This window comes from Mustelus asterias, chromosome 7, assembly GCF_964213995.1.
Source record: "Mustelus asterias chromosome 7, sMusAst1.hap1.1, whole genome shotgun sequence".
Classification (NCBI taxonomy): domain Eukaryota; kingdom Metazoa; phylum Chordata; class Chondrichthyes; order Carcharhiniformes; family Triakidae; genus Mustelus; species Mustelus asterias.
The window spans coordinates 29956880-29975254 of record NC_135807.1 but is presented as its reverse complement, the minus strand read 5'-3'; the positions used below and the strand labels follow the sequence as shown (position 1 = coordinate 29975254).

At 39.0% G+C, this 18375-nt stretch overlaps 1 protein-coding gene across 7 annotated transcripts in view; it reads left to right on the top strand.

Moving 5' to 3' along the window:
- khdrbs3 (KH domain containing, RNA binding, signal transduction associated 3) overlaps positions 1–18110 on the top strand; it is a 175316-nt gene extending 157206 nt beyond the window's left edge. For 3 of the 7 annotated variants that reach the window (XR_013498295.1, XR_013498294.1, XR_013498293.1), the window contains 3 exons: positions 9787–9955; positions 11372–11435; positions 17701–18110. Coding sequence is in view for 4 of the 7 variants with exons in the window: in XM_078215794.1 (XP_078071920.1) it covers positions 9787–9887 (101 nt within the window). In the remaining 3 variants the exon portion in view is untranslated. Of the gene's footprint in view, positions 1–9786; positions 10558–11371; positions 11436–17700 lie in introns of those variants that run through there. The other 4 variants (XM_078215794.1, XM_078215796.1, XM_078215797.1 and 1 more) reach the window with 2 other exon arrangements.
- The last annotated feature ends 265 nt before the right edge of the window (positions 18111–18375 follow it).

The following is an 18375-nucleotide window of genomic DNA, read 5'->3' as shown; positions in this document are numbered from 1 at the left end:
TACTAGTCATCCAAAGGCAAGATCTAGGAACCCAGGTTCAAATCCCAGATATGAAATTTCAGTTCCATTAAATTTGAAGTCTAATGATGATCATGAAACCATTGTCAATTGTTGTAAAAACGTATCTGGTTCACTAAGGTCTTTAGGGAAGGAAATCTGCCAATCTTACTTGGTCTGGCTTCATTTCTAGAGATGATGTGGAGATGCCGGCGTTGGACTGGGGTAAACACAGTAAGAAGTTTAACAACACCAGGTTAAAGTCCAACAGGTTTATTTGGTAGCAAAAGCCACACAAGCTTTCGAGGCTCTGAGCCCCTTCTTCATGAAGAAGGGGCTCAGAGCCTCGAAAGCTTGTGTGGCTTTTGCTACCAAATAAACCTGTTGGACTTTAACCTGGTGTTGTTAAACTTCTTACTTCATTTCTAGAGCGCAGCAACTTTCCCAATCTGTTGTTACTTGGTACTAATCTTGAAGAATTGCTGCTAGGTGATGAAGAAAACCCACTTCAAAGCTGACTAATGATATCTCTGAGGAACCCCACTCTGGGATGCTGCACTGTGAGTCATGACAACCAAATGTTGTCACAAGCAAATCATCGATGCATAAAATGCACTTCAGGTGTATGGGCTGATCTGGAGCTTCTGTTCAGTACTTGTTAGCAAGAGTAAATGTGCTGGAAGAACAGGCTGCTTAGAACTACATCTGATAAGGACTGCATTGGAATGAAGGAAGAAGAAAGTGAAGATGGGGCTTCTAACACCAGAGCACCCAATTTGGACATCCTGAGTAGCAAAGCCTCAATTAGTCACTTACTGCATCTGTCTGCTTATCAATTGCACATGTACCAATCTTGTCTTCGTGTTCATTACCAAGCAGCAGTTAACCCATGTTGATGTGTGTGTTAAATAGTTTAATTTTTCCTCATTAACACAGTGTAAACACACTTGCGTAGCCTCAGTGAACTACAGAACCTCTTTTTTTGTGCTCCTATGTAGTGCAACCTCAGGAGCAGTAGATAATTGCTCTGATTCTTCCTTTGCAGTCAATCTTTAGGCATTGGAGCCTGTGAAGGCCCACCAAAGGCTGCACCCGCACTTATCCATGAGTAGACAGCATGTTGGTACTGATGGGAGATGGGCAAAGGAACTATGGATGAGTTGTAAAAACACTTTCCACTTCCATTTCCCTTTTCAACATCGTCCTTTTGGGCCAAGCACATCACTGCTACCTCTTTGCAGTAGTGAAGCTTTGACAAGATTGGTGGCCACGGTTAATGTAGCTATCATCCTGTTTACAACAGGAGAAATGTCACCTGTCGTTTGCATGGCTGTCATCGGGGCATGTGGAGACTAATCACTGTGCTGTGATTCAAAATCTAGAGGGAAGCTACTTTATCAATGGATAACATCCTTTCAATGGTTTGTGACTCTTCCATTCTCCTCTGATATTGTGCAAAGTGTATGACATGGCTGCCAGTAATGTGCACGTATGCTGCTGGCTCTCAGTCGGCTGCTTCATTGGCTTCTGAGGTTCAGCCTGTCTGATCAGAGCTTGGAGAAGTCCATGGCCTCCAACGCAGACTCTCCAGAGATGTGCCTCACACCACCCTCTGCTCACCCTCACTTGTAAACTATGATTCACCAGTTGAAATGAAAGGTCATTGGCCTGAAATGTTAACTGTTATTGATGAAGGCCCGCCTTCTCACTCTTGCCTGAGGTTTGATTTGATTTATTATTGTCACATGTATTAATATACAGTGAAAAGTATTATTTCTTGCGTGCTATACAAAGCATACCGTTCATAGAGAAGGAAATGAGAGAGTGCAGAATGTGGTGTTGCAGTCATAGCTAGGGTGTAGAGAAAGATCAACTTAATGTGAGGTAGGTCCATTCAAAAGTCTGATGGCAGCAGGGAAGAAGCTGTTCTTGAGTCTGTTGGTGTGTGTCTTCAGACTTTTGTGGTGATCCTCAGGATAAATCAACACCAGTCAGCCCTCAAACGGAGGAGCATCCTATGATCATCTGGAACTGTGACAACTTTACCTTTACCTAACACTGTTTCTCTCTGCACAGATGCCTCCTGACATGCTGAGTATCTCCTTTATTTTCTGTTTTATTCAGATTTCCAGCATCTGCAGTAAGCAGCTTTTGTAACAGTGAGATTGAAAGAGATTGATGATATTTGGGTTCTACAATCTAGAGAGGCGGCTCGGAGAGGTTTGAATAGACTAAATAAATTAAGTTCTTAGTAATTTGTTTAAATTTGCTGGAAGGCAAATTTTAATGTGATAATCTGCCAATTGAACTAATAGAGACAAATACATTAATGAAGTTGAACTAGGAAAGCAATAATGAGCCACATGGTCTTTTCTGACCCTTTACTATGTAAGCTGTTCAGAATAGTAGCTCCTAGGTTTGATTTCTTTGCTGATACCAGCCAGGATGGCTGGAGATGTGTTACATTTATATCAGATCCCAGGTGGGGGAGATGAAAATTGACCAGCGATTCACTCCTAAAAACCATCCAATGACTCCTGGAAATTCAGTTGTATAGATGAGAACAAAATCAAACTTAGTTGTGATATTTGTCAGATGATATATCAACTTGATTATGCCTTTGTGCCATCTAGAAAATAGTGAATGCTAACCATCAGCTAACTGCTCAAAAAACCGTTCTGAATATAGTGGTGCACAAAGACCGTTAACCTGACAGTACAGTGGCATCTAAATTTATAACTGAAGGTGTAAATTACGTATTTATGACTTTATTGCAAAGCAGAATTAGCAGGAATGGTAGATTTAGAAATTATTCTAGGATTGGAGTGCTGTAAGAATAAGATTTATATTTTAGGGAAAAGGTCTAAGGACATCTCTTCCTTCACTAAGAGGCTTTAATTTTTGGTTTGTGCAGTGGTTCATATTACTGTAAATCTCAGTGTAATCTTGCTTGATTCAGTAAACTTGTCATCATTTCACACTACTATCCACTTTATTTCCAATCTCTGGCAATTATGCAAGTGTAATGATTAGAATGCATAAGTAAAATCACTTGGATAGAAAGGAAATGACATCTTGAAAAGCCACAAAGTCATTCTTGAAAGAAAATAAACCTAAACCTCCACATATGTCGATAATTGGGCATTCCCTAGAATGTTGCTTTAAATAAAAATTAAATCTTGGATAAATAAACATCTGTAATTCATGTACAACAAACAGTGGGAGAAAATACAGCCTGATTAGTTTTCAAAAGCCACTTGTGCTATCCTTCAACAGAGTTTGTGGTTGTAAGGCATTTAAAAATTCCTGTGCTTCAACTGATTTGACCAATTCTTGCAGCCTTCTGTCCTACCTTCCACTGGTCCTCCAGTCTCATTAAATGAAAATTTAAATTGTTAGGTCTATTATGTTAACAGTTGGCAAATAGTTGCAAACAGCAGGTAACACACAACAGGTTTAATCAAATAGCATTCAAAGCAGAAGTCAATACAGAAAAGTTTGTTTTGGATTCCCCCTAGCAAAGAATCAGCAGACGTGGTGAGCAACACAGTAAACGTAAAGGTTCTGCTTATTTTAGGAAATGGTTGGCATATAAAGACAAGACAGAAAGCATGGTAAAGGTAAACTTTCAAAAACATTAAAAATACCATGTCTGAAATGAAAGAACATGGTATTAAATGCAAGTTGATGATACTAATTGAATTGATACTGGTTGATTGAAAGATAGACTGAAGAGACTAAGGGCAGCATTTTTCATAAGAACATAAGAAATAGGAGCAGGAGTAGGCCATCTGGCCCTTCGAGCCTGCCCCGCCATTCAACAAGACCATGGCTGATCTGAAGCGAATCAGTTCCACTTACCCGCCTGCTCCCCATATCCCCTAATTCCCTTATCGATCACAAAACTATCTACCCATGATTTAAACATATTCAACGAGGAAGCCTCCACCACTTCAATGGGCAGAGAATTCCAGAGATTCACTACCCTCTGAGAGAAGAAGTTCCCCCTCAACTCTGTTCTGAACCGGCCCCCCCTTATTTTGAGGCTGTGCCCTCTAGTTCTGGTTTCCCTTCTAAGTGGAAAGAATCTCTCCAGCTCTACCCTATCCAGCCCCTTCATTATCTTATATGTCTCTATAAGATCACCCCTCATCCTTCTAAACTCCAACGAGTACAGACCCAATCTGTTTAATCTCTCCTCATAAGCTACACCCCTCATCTCCGGTATCAACCTGGTGAACCTTCTCTGCACTCCCTCCAAGGCCAATATATCCTTTCGCAAATAAGGGGACCAAAACTGCACACAGTACTCCAGTTGCGGCCTCACCAGTGCCTTGTACAGTTGCAGCAAGACCTCCCTGCTTTTATATTCTATCCCCCTCGCGATAAAGGCCAACATTCCATTCGCCTTCTTGATCACCTGCTGCACCTGCAGACTGAGTTTTTGCGATTCGTGCACAAGGACCCCCAGGTCCCTCTGCACAGTCCGCACGATGTAATTTTTCTCCATTTAAATAATATTCCAATTTACTATTATTTCTTCCAAAGTGGATAACCTCACGTTTGCTTACGTTATATTCCATCTGCCAGATCCTCGCCCACTCGCTCAGCCTATCCAAATCTCTCTGCAGACTTTCCGCATCCTCCACGCAATTCGCTTTCCCACTCACCTTCGTGTCATCAGCAAACTTGAATACCCTAGATTCAGTCCCCTCCTCCAGATCATCTATGTAAATGGTAAACAATTGAGGCCCCAGCACCGATCCCTGCGGCACGCCACTGGTCACCAACTGCCAACCAGAAAAGCACCCATTTATCCCAACTCTCTACTTCCTGTTAGATAGCCAATCCCCAATCCACGCCAACACCTTACCCCTAACTCCGTGTACCCCAATCTTCTGCGGCAACCTTTTGTGAGGCACCTTATCGAACGCCTTCTGGAAATCTAAAAACACCACATCCACCGGTTCCCCTCTGTCAACCGCACTAGTGACATCTTCATAAAAGTCCAGTAGATTCGTCAAACACGACTTTCCCTTCATGAATCCATGCTGCGTCTGCTTGATCGAACCATTCTTATTCAGGTGCTCTGTTATTTCCTCTTTAATAATGGACTCTAGCATCTTCCCAACTATGGACGTTAAGCTAACCGGCCTGTAGTTACCCGCCTTTTGTCTACTTCCTTTTTTAAACAGCGGCGTAACAGTAGCTGTTTTCCAGTCAGCCGGCACTACCCCAGAGTCCAGCGAATTTTGATAAATTACTACTAACGCATCTGCTATTACCTCAGCCATTTCTTTCAGTACCCTGGGATGCATTCCATCCGGGCCCGGGGACTTGTCTACCTTCAGTCCTATTAGTCTACCAAGCACCACCTCCTTAGTAACAGTAATTGTATTAAGGACCTCCCCTCCCACCAACTCTCGATCTCTAATATTCGGCAAACTATTTGTGTCTTCCACCGTGAAGACCGACACAAAGAACTTATTTAACGTCTCAGCCATTTCCTCATTTTCCACTATTAAATCCCCCCTCTCATCTTCCAAGGGTCCAACATTCACTCTAGCCACTCTATTCTTTTTTATATACTTGTAAAAACTTTTACTATCATTTTTTATATTTTGAGCTAGTTTAGTTTCATAATCTATCTTTCCTTTCTTAATCGCTTTCTTAGTCGTTCTTTGTTTTTCTTTAAAGCTTTCCCAATCCACTAATTCTCCACTATTTTTGGCCACTCTGTACGCATCTGATTTTATTTTAATACTCTCCTTTATTCCCTTCGTTATCCACGTCTGGTTATCCTTTTTCTTACAGTCCTTCTTTATCACCGGAATATATTTTTGCTGAGTACTTTAAAAAATCTCCTTAAAAATCCTCCACTGTTCCTCAGCTGTCCTACCTACCAGTCTGCTCGCCCAGTCTACATTAGCCAATTCCACCCTCATCCTATCGTACTCCCCTCTGTTCAAGCAGAGGACACTGGTTTGGGACCCTACTTTCTCACCCTCCATCTGTATCAGAAATTCCACCATATTATGATCACTCATCCCAAGAGGATCCTTCACAAGAAGATCCTTAATCCTACCTGTCTCATTGCACAGAACCAGATCCAAGATAGCTCGCTCTCTCGTAGGTTCATACAGCGATTAGGCGTGTTTTTGGCAGGGGATCATATAAAATAGGGCAGGCGGCCACTCCACCACCTTCCCGCCCACCTCTGAATTCACCCCCCATAATAAGGAGCTGCCAAAATCAGCAGCATGTCTGCCATATTTAAGTAAATAATCAACGGTCAATTGGGCTTGTTAACAAGCCAGCTGACTCCGCTAATATATCACCCATGCCATAAAGCATGGGAATGGGGAAACCACTTTTTTAAACAATTTTCAATGGGCAGGAAGGAAAAGGGGTTACTACCTTCAGGGGCTTCCCTTTGCAGATTGGGGCAGCACCCCCTAAGATAGAAGCCCTCCCCCTTTCCTTCTATCTGCCTGCTCCACTTATCTGTCTTACTTGCATTTTGAATAGTGGCTCCAGCGACTACATAGAACAGCTTTCTGGACAACAAACTGGCCTGTGGGCTGTGTTGGACAAGCCTGCACTAAATTGTATTTGAAAATTTTACATTTCAAAACAGCACATTCCCCTACGTCATTAATTAACAAGAAAAAACACATTCCTCCATTTTTCATTGAGAGAAATTTCAGCTTACAAAAGACCAGTCTGTAGTGCAGTGCCAGTAGCATTAGATTGGCTTGATAGATTCTGCTTGCATTAATAACTTTGTTTTTAAACTTGCAGAAGTAAATATGAACCCACTGATAGAAAGTATGAAGTTGGTTAGTTGATTAATACTGTATAACAAACATTTAATGATATTCGCCTCTAATTTGATCTTAAGCTGGTTGTGAATGAAAATATAGGCAAATAATACAACAAAGCATTGTCTCTTTGTTTCCAGGAACTAGAAAAGTACTTCCCATTTTCAAAATTATTCTCCTTTACTTAACCAAGTTTTAAATAGAACTCAAAGCTGTATGTTACAGTATTGTGGGGGGATGGGGACACACGTAGGGTTAGAATTTTTAGCGAACTCATCTGAAGTCGGCCAAACCAGCACAAAAGATCAAAATTTCAAATGTCAGTGCAAATCGAGTTTTTATTCATTCACAGGATGTGGGTGACCGGCATTTATTGCCTGTCCCTAAATGTCCTGGCGAAAGTGGTGGTGAACCACCTCTTGACGATTGAGTGGCATGCTAGACCATTTCAGCAGGCATTTAAGAATCAAGCATATTGCTGTGGATCTGGAGTTTCATGTAAGCCAGACTGGGTAAGAATAGCAAATTTCCTTCAATAAAGGATATCAGTAAGCCAAATGGATTTTCACAACAATCGCTAGTGATTACGTGGTCACTATTAATGATACTTGCTTTTTTCTGCAATCCTTTGTTCTAGTTTGAAGAAAATCTAACTGGAAGTTTCCACCTAATGCATTCAAGGAGGCTCTTAATTTTAAGCTCTGTTCAAGGAGCAAGAGCTCTAAATAGGCATTTTAAAAAAGTTATTAAGAAACTGACTGGTGTACATCATTGAAATGATTCAGTAGAGTTTTTTAAAGTCATTTTCAGGTATTTAGAATCACAGGTGGTGAAACTCAAAGCTGGTGGATTATGCACTCTTTAAATCTTTATTAATTTGTGATAAATCCACTTGCAAACATATTAATAAAACTGCACCAAATTAGCACATAATGTTTTTCTCCTCATGTTAAAAATACTGCCCGATTACACTGCTTCACAGAAGATTTTATATTTGTGATCATGCAAATAGGTTCCAGCATAGTCTTGAACCATTACATCATTTCAGAAAACCTGTTCAATTTGTGCCTGGATTGCACCAAAACGGAAACTCTACTATATTGCCTGATGTATCACAATGTTTCATTAAGTTTTTCTGTCTCACTCAAAATTGAGTCCTGGAGAGGAACACCTTTAACTTTCAGTGCGTTTTGATGGTATTAATTTAAGTACAGCACTCCCCCTCCCTCCAGAGGTGATGGACCCATCTCCATCCCGTCTTTCACCCCAGCCAGCTCCTGCCTGCATCTTGCCCTGGCCTCCTAGAACGAAAGGGACCCTTTTAAAGGTAACAGGTCTCAGGAAATTTCCAGACTTTTTATTCATATATGGGTTGTAAGAGTCGCTGGCTAGGCCAGGATTTATTGTCCATCTCTATCCTACCACCTGTTCACCCAGTTGGAGGTTAAGATCGGGATTGCACTGTATGAGGTGAGGGCAGGTTCACTCGAGGCATTCAAGAGGGAATTGGATTATTATCTGGAAAGGAAAAATGTGCAGGGTTATGGGAAGAAAGAAGCTGGGGGAATAGCAGTTGGTGAATTGTGCATTCAGAGCATCTGCTATTATGGTTCATAGGATTTCACCAAACTCTTGTGCTCGTGGTAAAATAGTAGTTATTTAAGAAAACAAAATGCTCAAATAAATAAATTCTGTGCCTTCCTGTGTGAGTGCAGCACAGGCCAGCAGTTACTGCTGAATGGGAAAATAATACGCTAGAGATTATGTGAAATTTTCATATGAGTTCTAAATATCTCACTATTGGGGTGAAGTCAGAGGAAGCATTTGTTCATACAAAGGTAGTCTATAACCTTTTGAGCTTGGGTCAATTGAAAATTTCAAAACTAAGATTGATAGTTTTGTTGGGCATGGTTACTGAGGAATATGGAACCAGGTAGGTAAATAAAGTTAAAATATAGAGCAACCAATGATCTATCTGATAAACAGACTTGAGAACTGAATGGCCGCCTTCTATTTCTCGGTTCACAGTAGAAAAGGTAATACGGTAATACACAAACCGTAACACACAGCAAGTTACTTAAATTACAAATATTAAACAAGAATATAAACTCAACTCACAAGGAGTTCTCTTTAGAATACTTGAATTAATCAGATTTTGAAAGCTTTTTTATGCAATGACAAATGAGAGTTGCACACTCCTGTGTCAGACTCATTTGGGTTCCATTTCACGTGTGAAATCTCTGCATCCCAATTAGAAGGTTTTTGAAGAGGGAATTCAGTGTCGTTATCAAGGATTAAATCAAACAAACGGTGCTAAAACAACTTTGAGTAGGTATTTCTACCTTTTCAGGGCACACTTTAACTATGTACAATTTGATTAGGATTTGCAGCAAAATCACAAATATAAATAATTTATAGATCAGATACTCTGGTTTGCCCACTCAGCCAAGATATCTGCAAACCTCTTCCCTGGAATCTAGTTCCATCTAAATTCTGGTTATTACAAAACTGTACGACATCAAATGCAAAATTTTCACATTCTACCACATCTTGATCAGATCTACTAGAGATCTGAAAGTTTCATCATGCTTAAATTTTGTGAATATACATTTTAAGAAAAATGCACTTGACTTTAACTTAGCACTTGACTACCTATTTAGCGTAATTATATGATTGACATTATTCACTGGTTTAGCTTTAGTCATTAAAGAGCTGACCAAGATGCAGAAATTACAAATATTGTTCTAGAACATTAAAGCAGTTACCTGGAGAATTCTATGTTTTGGTTATAATGTAGTTTTTCAAAGACAGTCATTTAAAGACTTACCTTTGATGTTGTACAATGTTAATCTGTCAAACAGGAGTACAATTTTGAATCTGTAACTTACCATCTGAATTTCCAGTGAATGTTACTGTGGGCTGCTTGACTGTTCTAATGCAGATTGTTTCTCTGTAATAACCACAATAGGTCAAGAAGAGTGGACGAACTCCAACTCACGGATGAAAGCTCCTCCAGCAAGAGCACCAAAAGGAGCATACAGGGAGCACCCCTATGCACCACGATACTGATCCTATCATCTATTCTGTGAAATACAATCATCAGTTAACTGTTTCTGCAGTGATGTACGCTGTTAAAAGTAATTGGTTATTTTATATAAAAGTTTTTTTTCTTAAATACAACAGATCTGTTTAACCAGTTCTGAATTCTTGTATGAAGTCCTTAATCTTTGGATGAAGAGATTATTTGATCTCTGGAAGTAGGTGGATGGGAAGAAAGACTTTGATCTTATGTGCTTTGTTGGAAACGAGTAAACAGGATTAACACGTTTTTTAAGTTTTAACTAGCCATTTAAAAATCTATTACCAAACTAGGTTTGATAATGTAGATCACTTAAAATGTAAACACAAATTCAGTTCACATCAATGTTTTTTTTTGTTTTGCTTTTAGTTTTTGTTAAAAGTTTTGGTTTGAACTTTTAAGTTTAGCTTGTGTTAGAGCATTATCCCTTGTAAACTTTTACTTAAACAACAGTAAACTCCAAATGCCAAGTAAAGTTGTATTCTTTTGTAACTGAAGTCTCCAGATATTCTGTAGTGTTGAGATCAAAGACATTGACTATTCTTGCTTGATACAAATAAAGTTTTGAGAAAAACAACAAACTTGCTGTGTGTGACATATCAGTAACTTTGATACATTTTCTTAACGCCAAATAAATCCACAAAAATATTTTAAACAGGGAAAACATACTTTTGTCTTTTTTAAATTTTCTTTTAAAAACAATCAGTTTGTCGTGAGGTCTATACAGAAATATACCTGAATGATGTTTTTAAAAAAAACAAAAAAGTCCATATTGTTGGCCTTTGAAAATACACTACTGAGCAGTGAATATATGAAGAATGTGATCAGCATTTCACCTTGTCTAAGCATTTTTTCACTAGTGCACTTTGGAATTTTTATGAGAATTACCTAAATGAATCCTCCGCTGGAAGCAATTAAAGCTTTTTAGAGGCAAACAGACTTGACTAATGTGGCATTCGTCAGAGGCAGTGGATGTGTAACCCTTAAAAGGTCTTCAGTTGCAAAGGTAAATGAATCAAGTAGATTTTAATATCACTTAATTTACCTTTAACATTTAAAACCAGTAAACGCTAAAAGAAAGCAAGGTTGTAAAGCTGTTAGAGTAAAAAAAATTACTATAGAAAAGGTTCAAGTACTACTAAACTCCTAACAATTATAAATCGATCTTGTAATTGTGTAGAGACTAAACTATATAACTGCAAACTAAGCAGTAGCTGATCTTAAATTCTATCCTGTTAAACAAAGTGTAAAAACCACATAACCTTTGTCTATAATTTTGTTATAGTTAGCCTCAAATGCTTAATGTTTGATTTTTGAATCAGAATAAATTCACTCTAAACAATGTCTTTTTTTTTCTAGCATTGCATGGTAATGTTTTTATAAGGCTTTTTGTTTTCTTAGAGTCATTTTTTTTCATTCTGGCTTTAGATTATACTTATATTTATGTTCATAATTTTTTTCCCTCCACTTGCAGGATCTCTTTCTAACATCTCTGGCCAAATGGGAATAAAAATGTGATCCTGGAATTGGGCATTATGGTAGGTTTTTTATGGTGGTCTTGACCCCATAGTTATGTGTTGAATCTTTGAATAATAAGTGTCAAACTGTTCAAAAAGCACTCTTCTGTAACCAAGATATTTTCCATTGTTTCTTCGTTTTTCTTCATGCTTTCTCGAATACTTTGACTCATTCTAGTGTGCGGCTGGTTGGATACCCCTCAAGGAGCCATTCTTCATGTTTAAATGTAGACCCCAACATCTGAAGCTCCTTCGTCAATTCCACAGAATGTCCACAGCATCCATTTTACTGAGAATGGGGACATTAGTCATTTTTAATCTAGCCACTACCTAAAGTCTATTTTATGTGCATGCATCTTTAAGCAGGAATCATTTGATATTGATGAGTGAGAACTGATGTAACATTTATCCCCATCCCAGCTAGGTACTGTTAAGGATAATTGTAATGTCATTTCTGGCTGAGATAAATCAACTGAGCACAAATTAGAAGTAAAACCCGGAGTCTTTCTGGTCCATATGGTGTATTATCATCCAAATATGGTGTTGGTAAAATGATTGAATTGTTTGTCTGTAAATGAATGCTTGAATATTAGTGGTTTGTAAATATCTGGGTCATGTTTTTCAGTTACTGAATATTCTTATTGTAGAAATGCTGCAATGTAGCAATACCAGGCAGTATAGCAAAGCAACCTCTGTCTTACTCAAAAAATCAGTTCTCAGCAGACCTGGGTACACAAAATTAAATCATGTTTAGTAATCCTTTTTGAATCACAAGACAGGATGATTGAAGTTGTGTCTTTGAGAGTTAAGAAGCAGATGACATTAAAGTTAATATTTTCAGGTCAGTATACAGCATCCAAAGGATTATTTTCTCATGAATGAGGAATTTGGCCATTCTATAGCACCTTGTATGGTACGATTATTCCCAAACTCTTTACCAAGGACTGCAATCATAATTCACTATCACCAATATTCCAACACTGCACTACAGAGATGGTGGACTGAGCCTGGGATTTGCCATTGTGAGCCTCTTATTTTAAAATATGCTATCCTGGACAAACAAGTGCAAGATGAGGACAGACTTCTGCTGGGAAATGAGGAACTAAACTATAGAGATAAAAACATTTTTTTTAATAACTGGGATTTGGAACAGAAAACAGAAAATCCCAAATACACAATAGTTCCACCAGCATCTCAAAAGAGAAAATACAGGGTAACTTTTTTTTGTGTAGGTTCTGATACAGGACTCGCACCTAAAATGTATGAAGGGTATCACTGGCCTCCATGGTAGGACTCTCATTTGAGTCAAAAAATTGTGTGCTCAAACTCTGCTTCAGGACTTGAACCCTTAATCTAGGCAGATACTTTATTGCAGGACTGAAAAGATGTTGCATTTTCCGAGGTACCATCTGTGATAAGATTTCAAACCAAGGCCATATATGCCTGTTCAAGCGAATGTATCCATTGGCACTATTTGAAGGAGAATAGGGAGCTCCAGTGGTGTGTTCATTTCCATTCCCCTTAGCTGTGAAGTGCTTTCGCTCATTCTGAGAGTATGCAAAATGCTATATAAATGAAAGCTGATTGTTTCTTTTCAAATACAGACTATGAATTTCTAGCAGCTTATACAGCGTTAGGAACGAGTCCATGTTGGATTTTGGATCTTGCCAGTTTTTGGGTGGGGTGGGTCAGGCTGAACTGGGTCTGGTGGGATCAAGGGTTGCTCTCTACATTGGATAAGTTAAATGCATGAAGTCCATAAGTAGTTGGCTGGCTACTGTGACAATGCAGGACCTGGTTAAACAAGCCGGTAAGTTATTTAACTCGTCTAATAATAATTAAAATTCCTGCATGGCAACGTAAAAATGTCCAGTTTTTGGACATCATCAGTTTTCAGGTAGCTAAATTTGAGACACTACCTATATTCTGTCATATGACACTACCTGTATTCTGTCATACGACTTGCTAAAATGCATGCATTGCAATCATTTAAGTGGACTGTAATACAGGGCTTTATAGCTCTTAACCTTCTAATTCTACTTTAGAACTGTAAGGAAACAGGAAAAAACTTCCTGAATCTGCTCCACCGTTTTATTAGCAATGCAATTCAATCTTTTGCATAATAAATTCCACCTCTCCATAGATTCTTTAATACCCTTCCAAAGTAAATATCTATCTCCCTTTTTGTAAGCCTCTATTGATTGTGTAGCTATGGGATTTGGGGGCAGTAGACATTCTCACTGATTCATGTTTAACTGGCTAAATACAAATCCAAGATTATAAAACATTATTCATCATCTCTTGCAAGAGGGAAGAGTCATTCCAGATTAATCCCCTTCATTATTTTAAACACCTCAGTCATATTGTCTTTTAATCTCATTACCAAGAGCTATAAAATGTTGAGAAAAGCATGGATGTTAGAGGGAACTTGGGGAAATAAATAGTGATGGCTTGAGGAGTGGACATATTACAGAGAAGGAGGTACTGGAAGTCTTGAAGCGCATCAAGGTAGATAAATCCTTGGGACCTGATGAAGTGTATCCCAGGACGTTGTGGGAGGCTAGGGAGGAAATTGCGGGTCCCCTAGCCGAGATATTTGAATCATCGATAGTTACGGGTGAGGTGCCTGAAGATTGGAGAATGGCAAATGTTGTGCTGTTGATTAAAAAGGGCTGCAGAGAAAAGCCTGGGAACTACAGACCAGTGAGCCTCACATCTGTGGTGGGTAAATTGTTGGAAATTTTGAGAGACAGGATCTACAGGCATTTAGAGATGCAAGGACTAATTAGGGACAGTCAGCATGGCTTTGTGAGTGGAAAATCATGTCTCACAAATTTGATTGAGTTTTTTGAAGGGGTAACCAAGAAGGTAGATCAGGGCAGTGCAGTTGATGTTGTCTACATGGACTTTAGCAAGGCCTTTGACAAGGTACCGCATGGTAGGTTGTTGCATGAGGTTAAATCTCACGGGATCCAGGGTGAGGTATCTAAATGGATACAAAATTGGCTTCTTGACAGAAGCCAGAGGGTGGTTGTAGAGTGTTGTTTTTCAAACTGGAGGTCTGTGACCAGCGGTGTGCCTCGGGTCAGTGCTGGGTCCACTGTTATTTGTCATTTATATTAATGGTTTTGATGAGAATATAGGAGGCATGGTTAGTAAGTTTGCAGATGACACGAAGATTGGTGACACAGTGGACAGTGAAGAAAGTTATCTCCAATTGCAACGGGATCTTGATCAATTGGGCCAGTGGGCTGACGAATGGCAGATGGAGTTTAATTTAGACAAATGCGAGGTGATGCATTTTGGTAGACTGAACCAGTGCAGGACTTAATCAGTTAATGGTAGGGCTTTGGGGAGAGTTACAGAACAAAGAGACCTCGGGGTACATGATCATAGCTCCTTGAAAGTGGAGTCACAGGTGGACAGAGTGGTGAAGAAGGCATTCGGCATGCTTGGTTTCATCGGTCAGAACATTGAATACAGGAGTTGGAATGTCTTGTTGAAGTTGTCCAAGACATTGGTAAGGCCACACTTGGAATACTGTGTGCAATTCTGGTCACCCTATTATAGAAAGGATATTATTAAACTAGAAAGAGTGCAGAAAAGATTTACTAGGATGCTACCGGGACTTGATGGATTGAGTTATAAGGAGAGGCTGGATAGACTGGGACTTTTTTCTCTGGAGCGTAGGAGGCTGAGGGGTGATCTTATAGAGGTCTATAAAATAATGAGTGGCACAGATCAGCTAGATAGTCAATATCTTTTCCCAAAGATAGGGGAGTCTAAAACTAGAGGGCATAGGTTTAAGGTGAGAGGGGAGAGATACAAAAGTGTCCAGAAGGGCAATTGTTTCACACAGAGGGTGGTGAGTGACTGGAACAAAATGCCAGAGGTAGAAGAGGCGGATACAATTTTGTCTTTTAAAAAACATTTAGGTAGTTACATGGGTATAGAGGGATATGAGCCAAATGCGGGCAATTGGGATTAGCTTAGGGGTTTTAAAGATGGAAAGGGCGGCATGAACAAGTTGGGCTGAAGGGCTTGTTTCCATGCTGTAAACCTCTATGACTCTTTGAGTTTACTCAGGATTTCACCATAGCTAACTCCCCATCATTTCTGTTATAATCCTCGTGAATCATTGCTGAAACAGTGTTCCAATATTTCAAACAGTTCCTTTAATCATGGCATTGTTGTAGTTCTAGACTGTATTCTATTAAATGCAATTTCAGTTCTGTTTTTAAACATTAGATTTTTTTTCCATGTTTTGAAACACCTTCATGGTTTTTTTAAAATAAAAGCTTACGGCCAAATTCAGTTGATGTTTAAGCCATTTTAGCTTCATGTGGTTAGACAGTCACCGGATGACTCAGGTGAGATCTCAGCCAGTCAGTGTTGGCTGAAGTTGGTATCCATAGAGAGTAGCAGCATTCAAGTGTAGGGAGGATGAGAGTAATTGCAGCTCAATGGAACAAGCAGGCTGTGCAAAGTTGGTGAATACATTGGGGACCACACAGATTTGTGTGTTCTCTCCCAGGTGTAGGGTGTGAGGAGGGTGCGAGGCATTGAAAATAGAGTCTGGCAGATAACCCTGGAGCGTGTGAGAGAGGTGCAGCCTGCAGAAGCAGGTCTACAACACAGGGTCAGAAGGATCATGAGGGTGAGCACCTCTAAGGAGGCATAGCTAAAACTTAGCACCGTCTTCTCGAGATAGAATCCCTACAGTGCAGAAGGAGGACGTTCGGCCCATAGAGTCTGCACCGACCCAATCCCATCCCAGACGCTATCCCCATAATCCTACTTATTTACTCTCCTAGCCCCCTGACACTAAGGGGAAATTTAGCATGGCCCTTCACTGCCCACTGCATGTGCTGCCTTCCCTATGAGCACTACCTTTACTTTAAATATGACACTTGCATATGGAATATATGTTTACAATAGGATTATCTGATGGCACAAAATTGATGTACTAAATGAGAGGTGAGTGGGTCTCTGTTGCTAATAAAATTTCATCTGTTTAACACCCCATCTAATAATTCCTGGTTATTTATATTAAAATTAGCCTCATTTACCCATTTAGATGTTCACATAATTTTCCAGTATTTTGACCATCTGTTATGCTGATGTGCTATTTATACAGCCCTAAAGCAAGATTTGTAGATACATTTCTGAGACTATTTCCAAACATTTCTACATAGTGTTCCCTGACCTCTTCAATTTTTTGGTGTATTGTGAAGGATATTTTGTTGAGTTAGTGTGACCTACAGGGGCTCCCAGTTAAACAACACCTTGGTTTTACAATTCGTATATTTGCTTTCAGATCCCTCATAGCCGCACCCTTCCCCCTCCCCATCACTGAATTCTCCGCTATCCATATAACCCTGCCAGATATCGGAACTTCTCTAATTCTGACTGTTGTGCTTCCCCAGTTCTAAATTCACCACCATTGGTGATTGAGCCTTCCGCTGCTACGGCCCTCAGCTTTGAAGGACTTTTTATCTTTTCAAAATAGTTCTTAAACCAAGCTTTTGATCATCTGTCCCAATGTCAAATCTTCGTTTTATACTGTTCCTGTGAAGCACTTGATACATTTTATTATCTGAAGGGTCCTATATAAAAATGTTGTTGTTAGTAGAATTAAGATAGTGGTTTTTCAATGGTAATTCCCCATTTTGGAGGAAGAAGAACGCAGCCAGATGCAGAGCTGTGTTATCTACAAATTTACCTGCAGTTAACATGCATCAAAAGGCTAACATCACTATTATGGCAAGAACTGTCAACTTCTTCCTTGAGTACTCTCCTGCTTCCTTCTCATTGGTGTTGTATAAAGCTCTGGTTACGCTCCATCCAGGGTACTTGCATTCATGTCTCAGAAATTTTGGATGGAAATTTTTTTTTTTAATTCGAAGTGTAAACCAGGTGAGAAAATTGCAATGAGAAGTAAATGGGATACAAGAATTGATTTTTGATTTGATTTATTATTGTCACATGTATTGGGATGCAGTGAAAAGTATTGATTCTTACATGCTATACAGACAAAGCATACCATTCATGGAGTACATAGGGGAGAAGGAAAGGAGAGGATGCAGAATGTAGTGTTACAATCATAGCTAGGATGTAGAGAAAGATCAACTTAATATAAGGTAGGTCCATTCAAAAGTCTGATTTCTTATTAGGAACAATGTTTTCAAGTTGGTGATAAAGGCAACTTCAGTGATTTGTATTTTCTAATAAGTGGAACAGCTTAAAAATGTACCAGAAATAAAGATCATTATTTGTCCTTCAACAGGAGATTGTGCTCTTGACCTACCACTGGTTAAAATGAAGCCAAGCAGTCCAAAGAATGGCAGTCACCAGAAAGAAATGAACATCCAACCTCATTTTTATTTTCATGTAAACTGTGAAGATTGTACAGTTGTAAATATATCTGTAAATTTAACTTTTTTATTAAAGCAGTTCTCATGTTTTGCATTATTTATTGAAACTCATTTCACTTTGCACTAGTTCTATTAATTTTAGAAAATCATTTTGGAAGTTTTAATAAACTTAGAAATTGGTTGATACAATATATTTTCTTCTCAAATTGAGATGCAAAGACTTTTTACAAATGAACAGATCTGGATGTTTAGTGTTTTAATTGTGCACATGCATTTATATCTAGCAACACTTAAAGGAGTTAAAATTAAAACTAGGATCCTCAAATGTATTGAGTTTGTCTATGTACTGTTACAAATAATGTAGTAAGTTAGGAATAAGAAATAGCAATTCATTCAGTTAAGCTCACTCTACTGGGAGGATTTGCTATCTTCATTTTCTTCCTGCCTTGATGCCAAGTCTCTCTCTCCACTTACTTTGTCCTGAGCAATAATTTGATAGTAATTGTACATCCAAGAGCTTTTGCTATTACAAAATCCAGGTAAAAATCTAAATCTGGATAGTAACCAGAGTTGAAAAGAATTAGAGA